General features: G+C 38.4%; 2 protein-coding genes across 3 annotated transcripts in view; both read left to right on the top strand.

The window, feature by feature from the left end:
• kmt2a (lysine (K)-specific methyltransferase 2A) overlaps positions 1-9,253 on the top strand; it is a 47,784-nt gene extending 38,531 nt beyond the window's left edge. For both annotated transcript variants that reach the window (XM_052109721.1, XM_052109720.1), the window contains exons 27-35: positions 32-100; positions 182-264; positions 344-511; positions 3,560-3,634; positions 3,758-3,932; positions 4,103-4,210; positions 4,308-4,391; positions 4,499-4,628; positions 4,746-9,253. In XM_052109721.1, coding sequence (XP_051965681.1) covers positions 32-100; positions 182-264; positions 344-511; positions 3,560-3,634; positions 3,758-3,932; positions 4,103-4,210; positions 4,308-4,391; positions 4,499-4,628; positions 4,746-5,021 — 1,168 coding nt within the window. In that variant the 3' untranslated portion in view covers positions 5,022-9,253. The remainder of the gene's footprint in view (positions 1-31; positions 101-181; positions 265-343; positions 512-3,559; positions 3,635-3,757; positions 3,933-4,102; positions 4,211-4,307; positions 4,392-4,498; positions 4,629-4,745) is intronic.
• A 2,277-nt stretch (positions 9,254-11,530) lies between these two features.
• On the top strand, positions 11,531-19,695 carry c1qtnf5 (C1q and TNF related 5). The gene is made up of 3 exons (XM_052110310.1): positions 11,531-12,719; positions 15,577-15,812; positions 18,736-19,695. Exons 2-3 carry the CDS (start codon positions 15,587-15,589, stop codon positions 19,254-19,256), a joined length of 747 nt encoding a protein of 248 aa, XP_051966270.1. The 5' UTR covers positions 11,531-12,719; positions 15,577-15,586; the 3' UTR covers positions 19,257-19,695.
• Positions 19,696-19,739: the final 44 nt, after the last annotated feature.

Raw genomic sequence — 19,739 nt, 5'->3', positions numbered from 1 at the left:
AATTATATATTACAAATCTGTTTGTTTTTAGGGACCAAGAACTTTCATCACTTGAGCCAGTGGATACAGGACTGTCTAATGAAACGGCTTCAAAAAAGAGGTATGCAAGTATAAAGATGAACCTCAAGAAGTTTTTATTTCACTTGATTGTATATGATGAATTTAATAAGTTTCTTTACAGTGATTCTGCCAATATGACTGCTGAGTCCTCTGCTCTTAAACATAAGACCAAAGATATTCATGAAGAGAAACAAACGACTGCAGGTGGGTGAAAAAATAGACACAAAAATATAACTGCATCTGTGAGTTAATGGGTTAAAGTTAATTTTCCACTTTGTTGCAGGACTGCCTCTTAAGGCTGATGGGAAAAGATCAAAAGCATTCTCAGTGGTAACACCTGATCCGAGGGACAGTGGGAGAGACTCCTCTTTAGACTACAAGACCAAGAAAGGTCTCATATTTGAAATCTGCAGTGATGATGGATTTCAGATTCGCTGTGAAAGTATTGAGGGTAAGTGAGTTTATAGTAATTATGTATTTCAAAAAAAAAAAAAAAAAAAAAACATTAGCACTGGTATAAAGTATTGTTATTTTGTATGCCTTTAGAAATGTAGCAGTACTGGCAAAGCAATGAAAGACTATTTAAAAGGTGCTCTTTGATTTGATGAGATTTTATTTATATATTAGGGATGCACCGGAATTAAAATTCTGGGCCGATACCGAAATGTACTTTATTTATTTTTTTTACCCATTTAAAAAAAAAAATGTTTTGTGTATAATTGTATTAATATTATACTTTTTCATGAATTTAATGAATCTGAATTGAAAAACTACAAACCAATAAAATCACACTTTTATTGAAAGTAACACACCAAAATTGGACAAAAAAATATATTAAAACTATATTAAATATTATTCTTCATTCAGTTCTGTAAAAATCTAATGTTACAGATTTTATTAACAATTATCCAAATAATGTAAAGTTTTAGAAAACTATTATATGCAAAACAACAGTCAAGTAATGAACTTAGTTAGCATCTTTCAAAAAATGTAACGGTAAATCTTTCAAAAAATTTAACAGTAATTTTAATTAAAACAAAAAGGCAGAACACAGAATGGCAGAGACTTTTATCAGTGGAATAGAGGCCCTCTGCCATTCTGCTCTATTCTGTTTATGTAAACGTATGTACACTTTAAGTGAAAATGATTGTGCAAAACAGCAGTAACAGAACTAAATCCAACCTCAACTGTAAACGACAGATGTATCCTCGAGTGAAGAACAAGTGTAATGTAATTGCTATACACATCAAATTGGACCGCTTTCTATTTAAGTACAAGTGACAGGTTTCTCTTCAAGAACAAAAGTTGCTAAACTTTCTGATAGTCTCTTCTCATGCTCATCAAGAACATGAGATGCTGCACTGAACAGTCTCTCAATCTCTGTGCTGGTGCTTGGGCAGATAAATACCTGTGCGCAATCCGCGCAAGCAAAGGAAAGCGGTCTTTGTTTATGCGACCGTAGTCAAGGGGATTGTCCCTTCTGGCAATGGGTAGTTCAGCTAGATACGTCTCAAGTTGTGGTGTAGCTGCGGTAGTTGTGGCACTGCTGTGGATCGGAGCACTTTCCTTTAGAATCTCTTGCTGTACTCTGTTCAGCAGAAATTTCAAGATATATACAGTGAGGAAAATAAGTATTTGAACACCCTGCTATTTTGCAAGTTCTCCCACTTAGAAATCATGGAGGGGTCTGAAATTGTCATCGTAGGTGCATGTCCACTGTGAGAGACATAATCTAAAAAAGAAAATCCAGAAATCACAATGTATGATTTTTTTAACTATTTATTTGTATGATACAGCTGCAAATAAGTATTTGAACACCTGAGAAAATCAATGTTAATATTTGGTACAGTAGCCTTTGTTTGCAATTACAGAGGTCAAACGTTTCCTGTAGTTTTTCACCAGGTTTGCACACTCTGCAGGAGGGATTTTGGCCCACTCCTCCACACAGATCTTCTCTAGATCAGTCAGGTTTCTGGGCTGTCGCTGAGAAACACAGAGTTTGAGCTCCCTCCAAAGATTCTCTAGGTCTGGAGACTGGCTAGGCCACGCCAGAACCTTGATATGCTTCTTACAGAGCCACTCCTTGGTTATCCTGGCTGTGTGCTTCGGGTCATTGTCATGTTGGAAGACCCAGCCTCGACCCATCTTCAATGCTCTAACTGAGGGAAGGAGGTTGTTCCCCAAAATCTCGCAATACATGGCCCCGGTCATCCTCTCCTTAATACAGTGCAGTCGCCCTGTCCCATGTGCAGAAAAACACCCCCAAAGCATGATGCTACCACCCCCATGCTTCACAGTAGGGATGGTGTTCTTGGGATGGTACTCATCATTCTTCTTCCTCCAAACACGGTTAGTGGAATAATGCCCAAAAAGTTCTATTTTGGTCTCATCTGACCACATGACTTTCTCCCATGACTCCTCTGGATCATCCAAATGGTCATTGGCAAACTTAAGACGGGCCTCGACATGTGCTGGTTTAAGCAGGGGAACCTTCCGTGCCATGCATGATTTCAAACCATGACGTCTTAGTGTATTACCAACAGTAACCTTGGAAACAGTGGTCCCAGCTCTTTTCAGGTCATTGACCAGCTCCTCCCGTGTGGTTCTGGGCTGATTTCTCACCTTTCTTAGGATCATTGAGACCCCACAAGGTGAGATCTTGCATGGAGCCCCAGTCCGAGGGAGATTGACCGTCATGTTTAGCTTCTTCCATTTTCTAATGATTGCTCCAACAGTGGACCTTTTTTCACCAAGCTGCTTGGCAATTTCCCCGTAGCCCTTTCCAGCCTTGTGGAGGTGTACAATTTTGTCTCTAGTGTCTTTGGACAGCTGTTTGGCCTTGGCCATGTTAGTAGTTGGATTCTTACTGATTGTATGGGGTGGACAAGTGTCTTTATGCAGCTAATGACCTCAAACAGGTGCATCTAATTTAGGATAATAAATGGAGTGGAGGTGGACATTTTAAAGGCAGACTAACAGGTCTTTGAGGATCAGAATTCTAGCTGATAGACAGGTGTTCAAATACTTATTTGCAGCTGTATCATACAAATAAATAGTTAAAAAATCATATATTGTGATTTCTGGATTTTTTTGTTTTAGATTATGTCTCTCACAGTGGACATGCACCTACGATGACAATTTCAGGCCCTTCCATGATTTCCAAGTGGGAGAACTTGCAAAATAGCAGGGTGTTCAAATACTTATTTTCCTCACTGTACATATATATATAACACTGCAGATCGCAAATTTGATGTCCTTATCAGAAACTTTGAAGAATTTCCACACCGCTGACATGATCAGCCTTTGTTTGCTAGCGCTGTGATAAGGGCTAGATCTATCCAGAGTGAAATCTGAGCACTGAGGGGTGAGGAGGTATATATTTTTGGCTCATATTTTCGAGCCTTTTTTCCTCTTTCGGCCAAAAACCGATTTCGGCCTTTTTATATATATATATATATAAGTCAGTAATTTTATTTGTCCAATTCCTCTTCCTTTTCAGAGGCCTGGAAGTCCCTGACCGATAAAGTCCAAGAAGCTCGTTCCAATGCGAGACTTAAGACAGTTTCATTTGATGGTAAGAACATTCTTGAGGTTTTTTTTATTTCTCTCTCTTCAGTAAACCTAAAATTGACCTGTTCCATTTTTTTACTGATCATATTATTCTTACATTGTATGTCCTATCTTGTTTTTCTTTCAGGAGTGAATGGATTGAAAATGCTGGGTGTGGTTCATGATGCTGTAGTGTTTCTGCTGGAGCAGCTATATGGAGCCAGGCATTGCCGAAACTATAGGTTCCGCTTCCACAAACCCGAGAAACCAGTTGACCCTCCCATCAACCCTCATGGATCTGCCCGTGCTGAGGTGTACAACAGGTATCTCTCAGGGCTGGATTACCTGTAATCATTTTGTAGATCTGAGGATATCCTAAACCTTTCAACAATGAAGTTACTGCTCGTTGGGGATGTGACCATGAATACCATGAGACCAATGCATAGCATTTTAATTGATTTATGTTAAATGTAAAATTAATTTCCTTTTGTAGGAGGTCAGTTCTGGACATGTTTAATTTCCTAGCATCCAAACACCGTCAGCCACCTGAATACAACCCACAGGAGGAAGATGAGGAGGAGATTCAGCTGAAGTCTGCTCGGTGAGTTACCTGACAGACCCTTTCTTAGACTCTCCTCATTTATGTACCAAAGCATCGCAACATTTCATGTTTTTTTGGTTTCTCCTCCATCTTACAGACGGGCCACCAGCATTGATCTGCCACTACCTATGAGGATCAAGCACTTGAAGAAAACATCCAGGGAGGCTGTAGGTGTCTATAGGTATGTAAGCTTTATATTTAAACCAAAAACGTTTGGTATCTGAGCCAAAAAATTAGACAAGATACCACATTACATACAATCTCAGACAACCATGTATCGTTTTACAGATCAGCCATACACGGAAGAGGCCTGTTCTGCAGAAGAAATATTGATGTTGGAGAAATGGTGATAGAGTATTCTGGAAATGTCATTCGCTCTGTCCTCACTGACAAGCAGGAGAAGTACTATGATGGCAAGGTAGTAACCTAATACATCTGCATTATACACCTAATACAATGGGCTATCAGTGCAGTTTATTTGAACATTTTGATCTCAAACAGTGATACTCATGCATTTTCTTCTTTTTGTACTTAGGCAATTGGCTGCTACATGTTTCGTATTGATGATTATGAGGTGGTGGATGCAACCATGCATGGAAATGCAGCCCGTTTCATAAACCACTCCTGTGAGCCCAACTGCTACTCCCGCATAGTCAGTGTTAACAGTCAGAAGCACATTGTCATTTTCGCCATGCGCAAAATCTATAGAGGCGAGGAGCTCACGTACGATTACAAGTTCCCTATTGAGGAATCAGGCAATAAGCTGCCTTGCAACTGTGGGGCAAAGAAGTGCCGCAAGTTTCTCAATTAACTCGCAAGCCAAGACCAACTGTGAAATCCTATCAAGAGTCTTTCTTTCAAGGGAAGTTTTTTTTAATTGAAGCAGGCTCAGGTTATAAGAGGGTTGATGGTATTGTGCCTCTAAAGAATGGTTTGATTTTAGAAAAGGCAATTGAACAGATTTATAATGGAAAGGATGGCCCTTATTTCCCCTTTATCAATACCCATTTTAAGAGATTAGACATTTTTGTATGTGATCTTTTATTTGATTTGATTTTGTTCTGTTTTAAGAAGGATATTGTGAACAATTTTAAATTTGTATTAAGTAGATTCTGGCCTGCCTTTACTTAAGAAATGTGACAAATTACTGAAGAATTGCCACATCATTCCATTCTACACCAAAGTGCAATTTTGGAAGGGAAAGATTGAATCTTTTTAGATTAATGAACTGCAGTCAATACATAATCCTCTATTTTTTTTTTTTTTAAACCTGACCTGTTTAGACATCTCTCTCTTTTTGAATGTACATTTAAATCCTTCAGAGCATCCATGGTCATCCTTGCCAAGCTGGACCTGATTCTCTGAATGGAAGGCATTGTAAATATAATATCTGAGATGATGGAGAGGGAAACACTAGGTGGAGTAGTGAAATAGATCATATGGAGAAAAATGACAAATGTTTATTTTGTCAATTTAAAAAGTAACATGAGTATACTTGTACTGTGTTTGAAGAGTAGGCCATCAAAGGGTTCGTGGCCTGTAGGGGCTGGCTGGGCAGAGATCCTGGTGGACTGACAGCCAGTGGACCAGAGCAATTTCTGTGGGGGGGGTGGGGGGCGTTCACTATCCATTTTTATTGCAATTCAGAAGGAAAGTAGCACATTTTTGTATTGAAAATAAATTATAATTTGCATGTTTTATGACATCTTACAAAAGCTAGGAGGATTTAATTGATCTTGGCAGAGAGTCCAAATGCTAGAACCATTTTTTTTATTGTGTCTCAGCGGTAAAGAGATTATTTCTCTCTAAACCGTAATTATGTACACAATACATGTTTATTTAAGGCAATTTGAAACTTGAAAATGTTTTCTCTTGTGTCATTGACAAAGAAATATCATTCTTTTAATATGTAAATAATATATTTTTCTATACAAAGGACTAAAAAAAGCACTCATTGGTGAATAGCACTTAACAATTGTATTTATATTTTTAATAAAACATTGTATTTATTTTATCAGCATTTTTGTAGGAAATAGAGATTTACAACACTAATGCTTTGTCAGACATTTTTATAGCAGTGTCTTGAGAATTTTTTTTTTTTTTAGTTGAACATTTTTTGTAGGCTGAATGTTTCTTTCAATTCCAAAGACTGAAGCAGTTATTGTTACCACAGAGTGCGGTCCACCAGTGGCTCTCATTGCCAACCCAAGTCAAGCATGGACATTTAAAAAATGTCAAATAAGAGTGTAGGTTTAGTGAGCTGTGAAGCATTTGAGGGAGTGCAGATCTGTTTAATATGACTCTCTCCTCTGTGCCAGCCTTAAAATCACAAATAGGAACAGCAGCCTTCCCCTAAAATGCCCTCTTTTGTGATTTTTAAAGTTCAGCGCATCTTCTCTAAAGTGGAAAATGTCTGATGCATAAAATTGTTCTCTACCGTTCTAGCAACTGAAAAGACCCAAAGTTTATTCCATATATTTTGTTATATCTAAATATTTTCATAAAGTAATTTTCATTGGTGTAATGCAAGGAATTCGCCACGTAGGCTATCCCATATAAAAATACTTCTAAAGCACTATATATGTGGAGGATTGGAGGGCAGAGGGCTCTCGTTTACTCTTGGTCTTGTGCACTGAAGATCAGTCTTCTTCAACACATGTTGCCTTGACACTGCATGATCGCTCCAGCTAGCCATTCAGTCAATGCACATTATGTGCTTGTATCATCTCTTCTTTCTTTTTTAAATGTGGACCTCTACCCATTTACACTCCTTTTTTAGGGCCAAAGCTTTGTTTGTCCACTATTTAAATTAGGAAACAGTTGCTCCAAAATGGATTTGGGTTTTTCTTTGTGTAAATGTTCTTCCATGGTTGTTCTGTCTTTCAGATCTGAAGTTTGGTGCCTTCTCAGTCAATATCTAGATCATTTTTTTTCACATCAGAATCAGAGATATCTCTTTTACTATGGATAACATTTTTTTAATGTTTTATCTATGGCACAAACTGATTAAGTTTATGGGTAAAAGATTCACTTGTTGACAATTTAAAAAAAAAAAAAATGTATGTAAAGTTACAATGCTTTTTAAAGGGATGCTGTAGTACAAGGGTGTGGATGGGTATTGCAGAATAGCTTGGGATCTGTACATACCTCTAGACAAAGCTGCTTTGTGCAACTGTAGCTTCCTTAGAAAGCCACCGTCAAGGCCAGTTCCTTTTTGTCTCATTCCCTCATAATTTTAACTCTAATGACATATTTTTTTTTTATCGGCCACTGCAGATCTCCCCCAGCTCTCACTGTACCTTGGCTGCAATAATTTTGACCTTTCCCAGCATTTCACTTTTGACTATGGCACTGATGATCAGTAAAGTTTTGTACATTGCCTCTGTTTTGGCTGCTGTATCAACGCCTCATGTTTGTATACATGTTTGTATAGATCAGTTTGTTACAGAATTGCAGTTTGGCCATTTTTTTCAGGGATACTCTGAGGGGTCTGCCCGACTTTCCTCTCGCCCTGGCACCTCTGTTGAACAGGGACGTGTTGAACTCTGCAGCTTGGCCGTTGTTGAATGTATTCTAGAGTTTGTGATTTTTATGATTTTCTTCTTAATTGTTTTGTTTCAACATGAAAGGCTGGGAAGATACAGGACTGCTTTGTATTTCATAAAATAAGGAGGATTATACAGCAATGGCAATCTTTGCAGGGTTATACAGAAGCTATTGCTCAGTCTAACGAAATAAGATTTTTATTTTATTATTAATATATATTTTTTTTTTGTAATGCAGTTACTAATCCTAAGGGCTTTGTAATAGACTCCTGCACAGACATCAACACAACTTCAGATGCTCCATAAACTGGTGTAACAGTGTTCGGACAGTTTCAGAAGCAGACATGCTCTGTTGTTTCCTGGACTTTACTTTCTTCCACACCACAAGTGGAACCACACCTTCTCCTGTAATTATAATCTACAGTATATATGTATACACAATATACATGGATATATATATATGAACAAAACATGTATGAATAGTTACTTGTACTTCAATATCTACACAATATACGGAATGGACAGACAAACTTAGTTACAGTAGCAAACAGAGACTTCATAATGGTTAATTGCATTGTTCAGTGTATAATCTATAATGGCTTTGTGTTACAGATCAAGTTTAGAGTAACTAATGTGCAACATTTTTAATATCAAGTACCAGTTTTCCTGTGCCTGTGAATGCTCTCTCAAATGAGCATTGCAGTTTTTTTTTTTTTTTTGGAAAGGAGCGGTATTTATATAATGAAACAAGTTCATGTAAAATGTGGTTGTAAAACTTTGATATTTTGTTTGCTTTTTGATGGTGTAGTCAGCTTTATTTGACTCTGTACATTTTAAACTGTTTGTGGACAGAGAAAAAAAAAATGTCCTTTCCTAAACCCAGCCATGTCACCTCTCTCTCCTATGGGAACTTAAGTTGTACTTTTCTTATGTGATGTTCTGTAAGAAGTAATGGTAACCATTCTATTTATTTATTTCTGCAAACTTTAAAAAACCTCTCTAGATGTACACTGAGATAAAGTGGTCAGTTAAGCTCTCTTTGAAGGCATGTGGCAGTGCTCTCTGTTTTTGGAAATGTATCATGGTTCTCTTTGTACAGAAATGTGTTTCAGACCACTGACTGTACTTTAGGGAGGGAGAGGTAAGAGCCTGAAGAGGGAGAGATTTTAAATTGTTCCTCTTGGAGGAAGTTTTCCTTTGTGTTACGAACACTTCCTTTCCCCTGCAACTTCTGGAGATCATGTGGACGTTGATGCTGACAGTTTAAGGGGTTTATTTTTTTCTTAAATTGCCCCATCAGTGTTTTACCATTTTACAGACAAATGAAGGAAAAATTGTTAATCTAAAATAGTCAACCACAAACTACTTAAGAATGAATGTATAATGAGGAAAAAAAATTGTACATAATTGTAAAAAAGGAAAATTTCTAATCATGTTTATTTTCTATGCACTTTTTTTTTATTTAAGTGATAGTTTAAATAATAAACATGTCTCGTTTACTCAAACTTGATATATTGTCATTAATCTCTTAAAATCATCTCAACCATGGGGTGAGGGCCTCTACAAACCTCCAACAGGGCATCAAGATGACTTCAAATAATTTTAGAGAAGATATATTCAAATATGAAAACTACTTTTAAATACTGAAATTAGTTAAAATCATGACGTGCGCCTACTGCGTCATAAGTATTTTCTATTGACACTCCTAGATTCTAGTGTTTTGAAAATTGTCTTTTGGACCTCAGAGATAAAAAACAACGGCACAAAGCAAGTTGTCGAAGCACCCCCATAACAAGCTTAACTACACTTGTGAAAAGCTAGGATTAATCGTGCAATATTACACTCCAAATCTGTCTGACTAAAGCACGACTGCAGTGTAGTTTTGCTTTTATATAACGGTTCAACAAACTAGTAAATAATATTAAATACTTCTGTTTCAGGTTATTCAATATTGGACAGTTCATGTATTTCTTCTTTACCAGCAGAATTAATTCCAAAAGAAGTCAAAGCATCAAGCATGGCTCACTCTGCACTGCACTCTCTAGTGGTGTTTTGCTCGTACATTAATAATTGTTTTTGAACGACTAATTCAAGTTAACAAATTCTTCATAAATTGTTCGTAAATTACTGTGTTGGTTAACGGATCTCTCGAGTCAGTGAATCAATCACAACCCATAAAAGATGCTCATTTGTCACCATTTAAATATGCAATGTGCAGAAATGGTCACTGAATTATTCAGAGAACAAAAATAAATGATATTTGGAAAGCTTGTCTGTTTGTGGCTAAGTGATACAAATAAAATTAAAAATCCAAGTGTGCTCTTGAAACGCTGTTCGGCCAATCAAATTTGAGGATCACATTTTAACAACAAAAACCAAATGCCATTTGTAAGTATTTTACTTTGAATATGTCAAACATGATAACACAAAGACAGTTCACATTGGAATGACAATTGCTTCTTACCTTCTGGGCCTGCATGTTTGCACAAAAATAACCAAACTTTTGGAGTAATAAAGGGTGTTTTTTAATAAATTTGATCATCTAGCCTTTGCTGGTTTTTGATCTTCAATGATGTGCCCTTTTTTCACAACTGACTCTGTATGAAAGGTAATGTAACCAGGTATGAAAACAATCAGTCAATTTCAGAACCCATTAAAATACACCATCTTCTGTATTTTATTGTCTTATAGACAATAGGCAGATACACACCGATCAGCCACAACATTAAAACCACCTGCCTAATATTGTGTAGGTCCCCCTCGTGCTGCCAAACCTGCATCTCAGAATATCATTCTAGCCATTCTTCTCACCACAATTGTACAGAGCGGTTATCTGTGTCTACAGTAACTCAGAACACCGCTCTGTACAATTGTGGTGAGAAGAATGGCTAGAATGATATTCTGAGATGCAGGTTTGGCAGCACGAGGGGGACCTACACAATATTAGACAGGTGGTTTTAATGTTGTGGCTGATCGGTGTATGAACATGACCACCTACATTATATCATCAGCTTTTCATTTGGTGTTCAGAAACTTGGCCCGCCTAGTCACAATAAAGCATAAGGATGGATGAAACAAAAATGGTTTTGAAAAACTTAAGAAGGGTTTGGCAGAAAAAGCTTCAGCTGATAAAAACGTATGACCCCTTCAAGAGCTTTTAATCATTTACTCCAAGAAAAAGGTGTCAGTCCCAAACTGCTGTTCATAATATGCAGTACCCAGCCCCATGAAACCTTGAGCCCCCCAAGCCACTAGAAGTCTTCTGAAGTTGTTCAATCAGCTTTTATAGTGGGAATTACAAGGCTAGAGAAGTTTCTAAATAAAAAACAATATGTTCTGTGTCTTGAATAATTAAATATCCAAGTTAACCACAGGCCTCTTATCCCGGAACATTTGCTAAGATACCACAATCAAACTGCATTCTTTCATTGCTTACCTCAAACTAATTCAATACAGAAGGGACTAGGCCCCATTTACACTGCATGGTTCAAGTGACCCAAATCCGATTTTTCCTCTCATGTGGCACAGATCGTATATGACCGGTGAACGTGTAAGCAGGAAAAAACCGCATGGATTCCGATTTTCTCAGATCGCATTCAGGCCTCACTCATATGTGGTAATAAATCGGATATGAATCGGATGCGTGCATTTGCGTGTGTCATGTAAGCAGACAAATCGGATATTCCCCAGTAAATGCGAGTCGTACGTCATTAAAGTGACGTCAACTCAGGTGGACGCCACCAACTCAGATCACGTGACTTATTACAGGCGCGATGGAGGACGAAGGAAACGCACAGTGGAGCAATGCGGAGGTTTCATGTCTTTTGAGTGTTTGGGGCGAAGAGACAGTGCAGGCAAAAACGCAGGGCTGTTATCGAAATAAATCAATTTACGAAGACATTTCACGAGATATGGGGAGGCACGGTTTGGAGCTCTTCACCTTCTGGCAGCTTGATGTACTCGCGCATCATCTCATTTCGCACGGCATGGCAAAACTCCCGGACTATTAGGCATACCGATGCGTCACTTATGCCAAACAGATGTGCCAGTGTTCGATAACCAGCTCCTGTCGCGAGCCACCATAGTCCAACTCCAACGCGCTTCTGCACTGAGATTGCCTGGCGAAATATTGTGTCCTCGTATGAGAGCATTGGTGACAAACGCACACACAACATTTCAAAAGTTTCTCGTCGCATACGAAAGTTGCTGACCCACAGTTCTTGACCCCAGGTTCCAACAACGCGATCCCACCAGTCTTGAGTCCTTTGCCGCATCCAAACCAACCTTTGAACCGATGTTGCAGCGATCATCGCTAAATTCGCCCAGGCTGCAACAAGGGCTCTCTTCTTTTTTTCTCCGCCGTAAGAGACCAATGTTTTGCTGACTTTTTTGATGACTTTTCAAAATACTGTGGAAAGCAAAACACTGAATAATTTTATTCGCGTCTTAAATCCATTGCATTTCGTGCTGTTTTACTTCATTTTCCGGGTCAGAACGTCTACATTTGGTAGTTTCAGCAGTGTATGTGTAAATGCAAAAATCGGATACGGGTCACCTTTAAAAGATGATGTAAGCGTGTCGTCAAAAAAATTGGATATAGTCAGAAAATCGGATTTGGGGATCAAGACCTGCAGTGTAAATGCAGCCTATGAGACTGTGCACTGGTGCCCAAGACCCCATCAGTAGCTCTCTACTGTGTCAGATAATGTTTACAATTAGAAAGTTGGACAAGCTACAAACATTCAGGCTTTGTCCTTTGGATGATCTCTCCTTCTCCCTCCCCGTCTCCCAGCCTCCCTTTTTCTACGTGGCTTCCAATGGCTTGCCGTTTCCTCTGAGGACCAGGAGTGCTCATTTTTTTTCCCAGACGCCTTGGAAGGCAAATAAAAAGAGAAGTTTTACTGCTCGTTTCTCTTTTGCCTGGTCAAGACTGTGAATCCAGTGAAGCTTCAGAAATCTAAATGGTGAGTTTTATTCTTGAGATAATACTGCAAAAATGTGTCATTATGGGTCTGAAACAACTTTCTCTGGTTTTTGTTGTTATGGGCAAATTCCTCACAATTTCTGCCATTTAGATGCTAGAAGCAAATATAATTTATTATTTCAGATTTACTACTAATGATGTGCTTCAATGTGCAATGGCACTGTAGTTGAGACTTGAAATGGAAAGATGGATCTTATATAACTACACGTGACAGAATTGTTTTTACCAGATTATTTGTTATTACTGCTTATTTGAGATCATCTCAGTTAATTACAGTGACAAAGATTAGGTTCAATTCACAATTCTGAATGCAACTGAGACATGATTTTCTTGATCTTTCTTTATACCAAATTAGATGAGTTTTATTTGATTGATATCATTTAACTTATTTAACCCTGAACTTAAGCAGATTTATTTAGTATGACTGTCTTTCTTCATTGGAGCACATAGAAAGTTGATTCTTTGTCTTAGACACCATTTACTTTCATCACACTTTTTCTTTTTTTTTTTTTTTTTTTTTTCTTCCCCATACAATGAAAGTGACTGGTGACTGAAGCTGTCAGTACCTAAAAATTTGCCTAACATCCATTAATATGTTCTGTGGAAGATTTTAAACAACATGAGGGTGAGTAAATAATGACATTATTTTTGGATGAACTCTCCATTTAACAGTTGATGCTGGAATAGATGTATGCAATAATAAAGAATATGAAACACGTGTAAGTGTATGTTAATCTCACTGATATTTCTTTGTACATCATTCCAGCAAATTGATACAGGAATTTGTTCTGTGCTCTTTGGCAGTCATTTCTCTTTGATTAAGGATCGAGCTGCTCCAAGCACAATATCCTGTAAAAAAAAAAAAAAAAAAAACTCTGTCCTGGGAGATTACAAGAAACTGTCCAGATGTCTTAGGAAAGATGTCTATCTTGAACTCAAGAAGCATGCTTCAACTGATTCTGCAGCTTTTAAAATAACGCTTTGGTGGCCTAGTTGCATTTCTCAATGGGAGTCATCAGCAGTTTCTTAATTTTGATTTGAAACAGCAGTTTGAGAGACAGCAGACTTGCGAAGAAACCTGCTGATCTACAGCAAGACATAAAGGACATGCTCCGTTCGAGGCAGGATTACGAGAGTTGACATGTCCATGAATATGTGCTGCTTTAGAGGCTGTGTGTTTTGCACCCAGATTATACTTCCTGCCACTGATAGTTGGTAGCCAGAAACAATTGTGATAGCATATTTTGCATTTTCACTTTTTACACACCGATGGTTGAGCTTGTGCTTTACTAATTATGATGTACTATCATATTTCCCTTGACTTGTTCACCCTTTAAACAGAGGTGAGATCATGCAACTCTTAGTATTGTGCTTTCCTGCTTTTCACATTATCTGCAGACTACATACTGCAGCTTTTATTTTCAGCCTCAATGATGCTAAAATCATCTCGAAACAAGAACTGATTATGAGAGCAGATCATGCATTCTGTCAATGAGACAGTTCGCTTTAAAAGTGCCACAAGTTTACTTGCCCTCATGTCATTTTAAACCTGTATCACCAAAAGAGTCTGCAACCTGGTCTCACAGATCCACGTTACTATACTTACATTTTTGCTAAATGATTTTTCTGTGCGTCGTACAAGCATGTTTGTAATTAATCAAATTGAGCAGTAGCCTAAAGTGTTGCACTTGCGATGCAAATGGTTGGTATTAGTCCTGTAGAGCATGTGAATCGACACAGGAGTCAAAAGTGGCACAGATCACCACAAAATGACTTGACTGCTCCAGACATTGCGTTTTCGTGTCATATTTGCTTTAGGTTTAGTGTAGGGAGGTAGATTTTGTTTATTTCAAACTTAACAGAGCATTAACCTTAAAAATCTCATCTGTTTGGGAGAAAATATCTTTTAGCACAAAAATTTAAGATAATAACTGTAACGAACCACATAATATAATTTTGGAAAAATATTACCACACTCATGTAATTTTCATGCCATCCCAGATGTGTATGACTTAATTTCTTCTGAGTAGCTCAGTTCTGTAGGTCCATTCAGTGCAAGTGAATGGTGGCAAGAACTTTGAGGTAAAATAAAAGTCATCTGTTTGACTCCAGTGGTTAAATCTATACCTTCATAAGTATATTGATGGGTGTGGGTGAGAAACAGATCAATATTCAAACCCTTTTTTACTATAATTCTCCACCTTTGACCAGCCAGGTGGAGAATTATTGCCAAAAAACAAAGAAGAAGAATGGAAGTGAAAGTGGAGATTTATAGTATATTTCAACATTGAGCTGTTTCTAACCCATCATTTAGCTTCAGAAGACATGGATTAAACCACTGAAGTCGTATGGATTAATTTTATGATGTCTTTGTGATTTTTGCAGCTTCAAAGTTTTGGCCACCATTCTCTTGCATTGAATGGACCTACAGAGCTACAATATTCCTCTAAAAATCTTTGTTTGTGTTCTGCAGACAGTAATACACATCTGGAATGGGATGAGATTTTCATTTCTAAAATTCTAAAGCTAAAACACCATAAAAGTAGACCATTGAGTGTATGTGCTATATTTCAACACTTCTAAAGCCATATGATCGCTTTGTGTGAGGAACATACTGAAGTTTAAGATGTTATTCACTGAAAAGTTTGCTTGACAGATTTGATCACCATTCAATTTCAATGTATGGAAAAGAGGAGCTTAGACAATCTGCTATAAAGATTTATTTTTGTTTTCAATGGAAGAAAACACAAAGTATGTGTGTTTTTGAAAGGTTTTAGAATATTATAAACTATGCCTTGGATTTTTTTTGTCCATTATAAACTTTATTTTCTCCACAGACTGAAAGCAATGACATCACTGCAGACATGGCCTCTTACCTTCTTGCTTGTTATCGCAGTGCATTGCTCTAACTCTCTAGAAGACAATCAGATCGCTAGTTTGTGCACAGGTAGCCCTGGTATCCCAGGATCTCACGGGTTAAATGGCAGCCCTGGTCAGCCTGGCAGGGATGGGCGAGATGGACGTGATGCACAACCAGGAGGGAAAGGGGAAAAAGGGGACAGAGGAGTGTCAGGTACAAAAAACAACCTCACTAATGTTCTTCACCTTTTATATTTTAAAGAAATGAAATCTGAAGTGTGTCATTTGTTTAAAAACATTCTTCTGTCCCATCTTAAACCATTCATAGACAGGCATGGGTAATGTTTGGGAAACCTGTTTGAAAATGGTCATTAATGATACTACTGATTTTTATTTATTTATTGAATTTTCAGCATTATTACAGGTTCTTCAAGATGTTCGTCAATGCAGAACACAGATTTATTATGCTGTTACAATAAAAGGTCAACACTATTTAAACCACAATTTAGCCAGTCTCTGAAACTAGACTTGAAACTAGCTTTCTGGCAAAGTCAAGACACAGTTGAATTAGTCTCTCTGCTAGAGTGCCACAGTCCAAGGAACCAGAGAGCATCTGAGTACCCTAAATACCTTTGACCAAGTATAATTTTACAGACCTGTTTCTGCACACTTTCCAGCCTTTGTCTGCAGCCAACCTGATCTGCAGTCAAAGAACTGTGCCAAACACGAACTGCATTCTCCAGCACAGGGCGCACATATCCTGTATAGATGGTAACCAGTTCGGATAACAAAAAAACTTTTTCCCATCTCAAATCACTCTGGATGGTGACCCCAGAACTTTAACAATGTCACAGACTTCCAAGACGTTTTGTTCAATAAAGAGTAATGGCCAAGCCGGACTAGTTCCTGTCTCATACTAGTGACATGTAAAACCTTGCATTTCTTTGGGTTGAGTTTCATTTTGTGCTCCTCTACCCAAACGTCAAGACCGTTCAATGTCTGTTGGAGGGTACAGCTGAGGATTCCACTTCTGAGCCATAGTCAAATCATCCACATATTTCCAGTGGTCCATTTCATCCTGGAGAGCACTGTTCATCAGTGCCTGGAAGATTATGGGCCCTAATATAGGTCCCTGTGTGACTCCACATGAGGGGTTTTCCCAATCAGAAATATATACCTGATAAAGCACTTTCTGACGACGGTTGGTCATAAAACTACAAATCCATGGAATAAAGCCAGGTCTCACTCCATGATCAAGAAGGCACTGTACTGCTACTGTATGGTCTACAGCATCAAACTCCATGGCAAAATTAGTTGTAAATAATGTGCACACTGAACCCGGCACATCGCTGGCCTTACACACAAAATCCAACTAACTAGATTGTGTGTTGTGGAATGGTTTCGAGGGGGAATATTTTGGTATGGGAACAACAGTAGCCTCTTTCCATTGTCTAGGAACAACCCCTTCCACAAAAGAGCTTTGTAGGATTGCTGATTTCACATGCAAACTCCTTCAATGTTCTTGGGGGAATCATATCTGGGCCAGGGGATTTGTAGCAATAGAAGACAATCTGCTGTACACATCCCATACTGGAATAGTAAGGAAAGGATGGAAGACAAGAAGGTAGATCTGTACATTTAAGAGGCAGAAAAGACGTTTTTAACCTAATATTATATTCTTCTGAGACTAAAATTTCTAACTTCTCCTAGAGCTTTCAAGCTACATGCACCACACTCACAGACCTTCAGACTGATCTTGAATAGTGTGCTATATCTTTTCTAACTGATCAGACTACTGTTTTCCCCCAACGATCAAATATCTGAAAAATCCCATTCACTTGCATTGATGGAATGTTCAGCTGAGCCAAGAATATTCAAATCCCAACTGTCAAAAATTCAAAAGTAAACACACACAGAAGGCCTCTAATATGCCTTTAGCTGCTCTATCAAATTTACCACTCATACTTTCTATCCATCACTCCATCACTTTCTTTTCTATCTTTACATCACTCCACTCTTTTTATTCTTTTTTTTCCTCCATCACTTTAACACCCTAGCAACTGCATACAACTTAGCAACTGTTTAGTGCACCCTAGCAACTGCATACAACTTAGCAACTGTTTAGTGCACCCTAGCAACCAAAACCCATTGACTGCCTTTCAAAATGACTTGGATGCATATCTCCTGATCAGAATGTCATAGAGTCTTCAGGTTTGGCTCATTACACTCAGTCCAGCAAGCAACCTTTTTAGTATCACCTGCAACTGCCTAGCAACCAGATGGACTTACCCTAGCAACCGAATACCAAAATGCATATCTCTGCACCAGAACTTCGTAGAGATGTCATCTTTGGTTTATTTGGCTCAGACCAGCAAGGAGCCTTTAAATATCATGCTGGAAATACTTAGACACACCTTAGCAACCATTTAATGCACCCTAGCATCCAAAACGCATTAACTTCCATTCAAATTGGCTTAGATAAATATCTCTGGATCAGAATATCATAGAGACTTTATTGTTGGCTCTGATGACTCAAGCCAGTAAGCAGCCATGTTAGTATCACCCTGGAAATGGCCTGGCAACCAAATGAGCTCACCCTAGCAACCAAGTAGCAAAATGTATATCTCTGCACCAGAACATTGTAGACACCTCCAGGTTGGCTCATTTGACTCAGGCTAGCAAGGAGTCTTTTGAGTAACTGCCTAGCAACCAGATGGGATCACCCTAGCAACTGAGTAGCAAAACACATATCTCTGCACCAGAACATCGTAGAGATTTCTGGGTTGGTTCATTTGACTCAGGCTAGGAATGAGCATTGTTAGTTTCACCCTTGAAACTGCCTAGCAAACACATGAGGTCACCCTAGCAACCAAGTAGCAAAATACATATTTCTGCACCAGAACATAGAGACTTCCAGGTTGGCTCATTTGACTCAGGCTAGCAAGGAGCTTTGTTAGTCTCACCCTGGAAACTGCCTAGCAACCAAATGAGCTAAAAAATTTGCCCACAAACTTTTTTTAAATCTATTTACTTTTGTTATTCTGTTTGGTGACAGAAATGGTGCAGAAATTATACTCTTCACCTTTAATAACTCAAACTCATTAACATGATAATCTTATTATGTTTATCAATCACAGGTCAGTCAGGTGAGAGAGGCTTCACAGGAGACCGAGGGGATCCAGGGGAAAAAGGAGAGAAAGGATCCTCAGGCGAGTGTGCAGTGGCCACCAAATCAGCTTTTAGCGCTAAGCTCTCTGAGTCCCGGACCACGCCACTGACAGTAAGGGATGCAGTGCGCTTTGACAGCGTTGTTCTGAATGAGCAGGGGGATTATAATCCTGAGACTGGACGCTTCACCTGTAGAGTGCTGGGTGTTTATTACTTTGCTGTTCACGCCACAGTTTACCGCTCCAGCTTGCAGTTTGACCTCATAAAGAATGGAAACGCAGTGGCCTCCTATTTTCAGATCTTTGGGAACTGGTCCAAACCAGCCTCCCTGTCAGGAGGAACTCTAGTGCACTTGATTCCAGGAGATCAGGTGTGGGTGCAGATGGCCCTGGGTGAGTACACGGGCTTTTACTCCAGCTCTAAAACAGACAGCACTTTCACTGGTTTCTTAGTGTACTCAGACTGGAAAAACTCTGCTGTTTTTGCATAGATTCAAATGATTCACCCAAAAATGCAAACTCTGTTGTTATTTACTCACCGTTATGTCGTTCCAATCCCATAAAAATGTCTTTCTTCTGTGGAACACAAAAGGAGATATTAGGCTGCGTTCACTTTTATTGTATGAAAAAAAGTTTCAATGAAAGCGAATGGTGACTGAGATTAAAATTCTAAGTAAATAAATAATGAAAGAATTTTCATTTTTGGGTGAATTATCCCTTATCCCCAAAAACAAGATTTTGGTTTTGAAAAAAACCTTTAATTCTTGACTACAACAGCTCTCTGTCTCTCTCTCTCTCTCTCTCTCTCTCTCTCTCTCTCTCTCTCTCTGTCTTTTCATCCAAGTCAAATATACTTGTTCACAGATGATACAGTTCTATGTAGATTTAGACAATATTTATTCTGGTGGCAGGCATTATATTTTGTGAAAAAGCATAATAAAATGCTTTTAAACACTTCTGAAATATGATAAATA

The sequence above is a fragment of the Xyrauchen texanus genome, chromosome 38, assembly GCF_025860055.1.
Source record: "Xyrauchen texanus isolate HMW12.3.18 chromosome 38, RBS_HiC_50CHRs, whole genome shotgun sequence".
NCBI lineage: Eukaryota > Metazoa > Chordata > Actinopteri > Cypriniformes > Catostomidae > Xyrauchen > Xyrauchen texanus.
This window is presented reverse-complemented; position numbering and strand designations above follow the sequence as displayed.